General features: G+C 40.8%; 1 protein-coding gene across 1 annotated transcript; it reads right to left on the reverse strand.

Moving 5' to 3' along the window:
• Window positions 1–1,166: 1,166 nt before the first annotated feature.
• Window positions 1,167–2,207, reverse strand: LOC143859718 (uncharacterized). The gene has a single exon (XM_077370368.1). It carries the CDS (start codon window positions 2,205–2,207, stop codon window positions 1,167–1,169), a length of 1,041 nt encoding a protein of 346 aa, XP_077226483.1.
• Between the last annotated feature and the right edge of the window lie 4,242 nt (window positions 2,208–6,449).

Raw genomic sequence — 6,449 nt, forward strand, 5'->3', positions numbered from 1 at the left:
CGGATACCAGTTCCCCCTTCTTGCTTTGGCCTACAAAGAGTGTCCCAAGAGACAGGATGGTAGCTTTTCTTCCCAGACCAGAGGAATTCCCTGAAAAGCTTTTCAATCGAATTAAGAACCCCAGTAGGAATGTTGAACGTAGCAGACCAGTAAATTTGAAAGGACGATAGCACAGTCTTGATCAATTCGACTTTACCCGCTCTCGAGAGGTGCTTGTTACTCCACAGAGCTAACTTATTACGGATTTTGCTGAGAAGAGGTTGGCAATCCCTTGCAGTTAGACGGGTGGTAACCAAAGGGAGACCCAGGTATCGAATGGGGAGAGTACCTTGTTTGATATCTAGGAGGGAACTCAAATCCCTTTTAGTTTGATCATTAACTCCAGTGATGAACAATTCACTTTTCTGAGGATTAGCTTCCAGACCTGAAATTGCTTTGAATTTATCAAGACATTCTTGAATACCTGCACTAGAATTAGAAGTCGGGGAGGAAAAAATTATAACATCATCAGCATACAATACATGAGTGATCTGAAGATGACCTTTCCGGAAGGGAGTAGAGATTCTCCCAGCTAAAAGGGCATTGTTTAGAATGACAGATAGCATTTCCATGATAAGGCAGAAGAGGATGGGAGAGAGAGGATCTCCTTGTCTAAGCCCATTTGTAGCTTTGAAAAATCCTCTTCAGGATCCATTTATAAGGATCGAGAAAGAGGCGGTGGAGATACAATTGTGTACCCAATTGCACCAGACCTGAGGGAACCCAATTTTGAGCATGAATTTGATAAGGGCTGCATGAAGAACATTATCATAAGCCTTCCTGAGGTCAAGTTTAATACACATTGCCTTCTTATTAGTATCCTGGTGGAAGTTGTGACAGAGATCATGAGTGAGAAGCACATTATCTTGAATCAGTCTGTCCTTAATGAAAGCAGATTGATTTGGACTAATAATTTTACACATTACTCTGCTCATTCGGGATGCCATCAGCGTTGTAATGGCCTTGTAAATGAAGTTGCAAAGGGCAATGGGTCTGAAATGTTCAGGCATGGAAGCATTGTTGCATTTAGGGATTAAAGCAATGAAGGTGGAGTTCAGGGCAGGGGGGAGGTTACTGGTTCGGAAAAAGAATTGAATTGCAGCCACTACCTCATCACCCACAATGTACTAGAATCTTTTAAAGAAATTTCCATTGAATCCGTCCGGACCCGGGGCTCTATTACCATCGACTCTGAATCTGGAGTCCTTAATCTCTTCAGGAGTGAAGGGACGAATTAGGTGATTAGCTTCTTCAGCAGGTAAGGGAAAAAGGGGTTCAGGAACATCATTCATGAGACTTTGGTTATGATTCAGCAGGTCCTTGAAGTGGTTTACAATCGTTTCTTCCACAACACTTTGATCTGTAGAAATTTCACCATTTGGGAGCTGAATTCCATGAATCGAATTTTGGTTTCTTCTCATTGCCATTGCAGCATGGAAGAAGGCAGTGTTTGAATCACCCAGATTAAGCCAGTCAATTCTAGACTTTTGATGGTAGAGCTGTTCTTCTTGGTTAGCAATGGATCGATATTCCTCGCGAGCGGTGAGTTCCTCCTGACGAAGGGCAAGATTAGCAGGGTCCCCAGCAAGCTGGCTCTGGATGTTATCAAGATTTTGCTTAAGGAGAGGAGCCTTAATGTCAACTCTTCTAAAAACATTTTTATTCCACTCTTTGATAGCATGCTTAACGTTTTGGAGTTTTTTGGAGAGTCTGAACAGGGGGTTCCCCTTTATTTTGCAGTACCAAGCTTGTTCAACAATAGGGTAAAGAGAGTGGTCAGATAACCACATGTTGTGAAACTTGAAAGGTTTACCTCCACTAGATTCTTTAGGACAGAGGGTAATTATTATAGGAGCATGGTCGGATAAACCGGGGTTCTTGTATAGAAGGACAGATTTTGGGTGAGAGGTCAGCCACTCCACGTTTACTAAGGCTCTGTCCAATCTCCGGAGCTTCAGGTTACCAGTCCGAGAGCTATTGTTCCATGACAGCGATTGCCCAACAGCCCTTAGATCGGTTAGAGAACAGTTGTCAATGCACATATTGAAATCATCCATATCATGTTGAACCGGATCAGCTCCTCCCCAGTTCTCCTCAGAGAATCGGATAGCATTGAAATCCCCCAACGAGATCCACGGATTTTGAATAACATTTGCAATCCCACCCATAGTACCCTAGAGGATACGTCTTTCAGCTGGGTTATTGGAAGCATAAACAGCAGTAAACTCAAATTTCTGGTTAGAGACAGGGATGAAGCACTCACCATGAATATGTTGAAAAGACAATGAACTTATTTGGATTTGAATGACTTGGGGGTTCCATAGAACCCAAATGCGACCCTTGCGAGTATAATCATAATTGGCATGGACATACCAGTTATCACAGATATCAGAGATGAGGCCTTGCATATCTTCTTTGGAGGCTTTAGTTTCCAGGAGGCAGATAAGAGATAACTTGTTTTCTATTATAAGTCTTCGGATATCTGCCCGCTTTGTTTCGGAGCGAATGCCCCTAATATTCCAAGCTGCTAGACTGATCATTGGATACAAGTTTTTGAGTAGCATTGGGTCTTGGGGACGTAGGCTCTTGTACCATAATCATGGACATCAGGTTTTCCTTCTTGAGCAATATGTGAGAAGAGGGAACAGCATGCCCAGGACTATTACGGAGGGGTTGCTGATCAAGGCCCAATTTAGGATCTTCAGCAGGAGTTTCAACATTACCAGTAATCTGCCCTTCTGTATTTAGGGGATCAGGCTCAAGAGCAAGGGAAGGAGAATAACACTGAACTTCATTGGGGATCGTCATGGATTCGTCAGTACTAGGAGTAACAGTAGTTTCATCTGAATCGTTGTCCCCCAATAGAGCAAAACTGTTCTGGGTTTGAGTATTCTGCTGAGAATGTTGGTAAGTTGGTGGGCTCTTAGAGGTAGCCATTACACTCACAGTTACTGACTTATCTGAATTTCCATCCTGAGTAGTAACAGTAGAGGATACAACCTTGTCAACTTGCGGTTGAACAGAGACAGGTCGCCATTCCATTTTGCTTTTGGGGTAGGTTTGCTGAACTTTTTTGGGACATGCCTCTGAGGGATGGCTGAAGTTATTACAGTTTGTACATGCTGTTGGCTTCCATTCATATTCAACAAACTGGTTGTGGACACCATATGGCGAATGAATGGGAATGACCTCCGGATATTCAGCCCCTGCTTCAACTTCAACACACAACCTAGCATAGCTTAGCCTGGATTGTTCAGTTGTTCGAGTATCCATGTACAAAGGATTTCCAATAAAGCTACCAATTTTGCTAAGCCCGTTAGCAGACCAAAACTCTAGAGGAAGCCCGGGCAATCGAATCCAAATAGGAATTGATGTGAGCTTGAGATTTTCAAATGGCATCCCTGGTCTCCATTTCCGCAAAATCAGTGGTCTTCCACTATACGAGTGGTCCCCAGACTCTAGGACAGCCTCACAGTCATCAGGGCATGTGAACTGGAAAAGATAGAACCCATTGTTTAAAGAAACAAGATGTAATTCTCCTCTGAGCTTCCACTTCTTTGAGAGATTTTCTCTCAGATTTAAGAAATAAGGTCTGCGACCTATGAAATATCCCACCAGAGCATTTCTCCATTTATTCCCAGCCTCAGTAACTTCATCAGCCAGGAATGTTATCTTCTTTGTTCTGCCATCTTCCATAGCTGGATTTACAAACTGAAGGGTTGAGGGTTCTTTTGCTTTTTTCCTTTCAAACAGAGAACTCCAAGGAGACTCTGTATTTGGGGGTTCCCTATTACCTGTTTTACATAAGCTAGGGAAAGGATCAAAGGAGAACCCCCTTTGATGTTCAAAATTCGAATTTCCCTCCTCTTTTTCACCTTGCTGTTTTGACTGACCAGTGCCTAACTCAATAGCCACTACCTTGCTTTCTTGATGCTGACGAGGGTCCTGAGTGGGGACAACTCCCAAGAAAAGTCCTGCTTGGTCCAGAAACTGGGTTTGCGCACCCTGTACAAACCTAGACAGCAGTTCAATTTTCCCTGCCGCAACAAGCGTTTGGTTTATGGGTGGGCCCGTACTTGGTGGGCTTTGTGTTGACTCAGTGGATAAAAGAGTATCATGGGTAATATCCACATAGGATTCCATACCTAACTTTGCTTTTCCAGCCTGTCCCATATTGCCCACAGGGTTGTCAATATTTCCAGAAGTAGGAGTCATCTTCAACCTTTGGCTTTCCTTAAGAGGAAAGATTTCATTGGAGCTTAAGGAAGCAGATAATAAGAACTCATTTACTGTTGGAGCTGGGGGGAGGGGGCAATTTTACTTGATCTAAACCAGAAGGGGATAGAAAGGCCGGTGGGCTTTTCTTGATCTGAGTTTTCTTCTTCTTGTTGGTGGAGCGATTAGGGGCCTGGGAAACGGGATTAAGGGCAGAAGATACCTGAATATTATCAACATCTTGGTTGGATAGGAGGCGACTACCTCTAGGCGGCTGGGAGGAAACCTGCAAGTTGAACAGATTTGGACGAGAGGAACCAGAACCCAGCTTGTCTTCCTTACAGAGTTGAGGTGGATTCCTTGGAGGAGGAGTTGATTGGCAACAACTCTTGTTAAAAGCATCAGCTGAATTGAAATCAATGAAATGACCAGGATTTCCGGGGTCAGGAGGCTTAGTTTCCATCGAGGAAACAAAGGCCAGAACTTTGCAGAAGGAAAGAGGAGAACGAGAAGGGCTTGGGCCCTAGCTGCTGCGCCAGCCTCAGCCAGCTTTCGCCGGAGCAAGGGGGAGACAGAAGGAGGTTACTCACCCAAAAACCCAGAGCTCCATCACCCAAAAACCCAGATTTTTTTCAACTCTCGAGATTGTGTTAAGGAGCTTTTAGCCAAATTTTGAGATGAGGATGAGATGATATTGAATCTTAGATTTAGTTGATAAAGGATGAAGATTAACTACTGTAGAAACTTTATAAAACATCAATCTTTTAGACGTAGGAGACCATAGAAGCTTTTAGCCCAGTTTTGAGATTAGGATTAGATGGTATTAAATCTTTGATTTAGTTGATGAAAGACCATCTTTTATGGTATTGAAACCCTAGAGATGATGTAAACCAATTTTTGGCCAAGTTTTAGGATGAGAATGAGAGGGTATTGAATCTTAGATTTAGTTGACGAATGATGAAGATTGAAAAAATAGAAAGTTTCTTCTTTTAAAAACTTTATAAAACATCAATCTTTTAGCTATAGGAAACCCTAAAGACGCTGTCAAGGAGCTTTTAGCTAAGTTTTAGGTTGGGAATGAGAGGGTATTAAATCTTAGATTTTGTTGTTGAAGGATGTGGATTGAAAAAATAAAAAGTTTCTTAATTTAGAAACTTTATAACCCATCAATCTTTTACACTTGATGTTGTCAAAGTGCTTTTAGCGAAGTTTTGAGATGACGATTAGATGGTATTGAATCTTAGATTTTGTTGATTAAGGATGGAGATTCAAAAAATAGAAAGTTTCTTATTTTAGAAACTTTATAAAACATCCATTTTTTAGACATAGGAAACCCTTGCGATGGAGTTAAGGAGTTTTTAGCGAAGTTTTGAGATGAGGATGAGATGGTATTGAATCTTACATTTAGTTGATAAAGGATGGAAATAAAAAAAATAAAAAGTATCTTACTTTAGAAAGTTTATAAAACATCTATCTTTTAGACATGGGAAGCGCTAGAGATAGCGTGAAGGAGCTTTTAGCCAAGTTTTGAGATGAGAATGAGATGGTATTGAAACAGAGATTTAGTTGATGAAGGACCCTCTTTTATGATATTTAAACCCTAAAGATGATGTCAACGAGCTTTTAGCTAAGTTTTGGGATGAGAATGAGAGGGTTTTGAATCTTAGATTTAGTTAATGAAGGACGGAGATTGAAAAAATAGAAAGTTTTTTATTTTAGAAACTGTATAAAACATTTATCTTTTAGAGATAGTAAACCCTAGAGATGTTGTGAAGGTGCATTTAGCTAACTTTTGAGATGAGAATGAGAGGGTGTCGAATCTTTGATTTAGTTGATGAAGGATGGCGATTTAAAAACTAGAAAGTTTCTTATTTTAGAAACTTAAAGAAAGATTAATCTTTTACACTTAATAAACGCTAGAGATTGTGTCAAAGAGCTTTTAGCCAAGTTTTGAGAAGAAGATGAGATGGTATTGAATCATAGATTTAGTTGATGAAGGACTATCTTCTATGGTATTGAAACCGTATAGATGATGTCAACGAGCTTCTAGCAAAGTTTTAGGACGAGAATAGAGGGTATTGAATTTTAGATTTAGTTGATTAAGGATAGAGATTGTAAAAATAGAAAGTTTCTTATTTTAGAAACTTTTTAAAATATTAATCTTTTAGACATAGGAAACCCTAGAGATGGTGTCA

The sequence above is a fragment of the Tasmannia lanceolata genome, unplaced genomic scaffold (genome assembly GCF_043159265.1).
Source record: "Tasmannia lanceolata isolate RefF3 unplaced genomic scaffold, GAP_Taslan_0.1 ptg000036l, whole genome shotgun sequence".
NCBI classification, from domain to species: domain Eukaryota; kingdom Viridiplantae; phylum Streptophyta; class Magnoliopsida; order Canellales; family Winteraceae; genus Tasmannia; species Tasmannia lanceolata.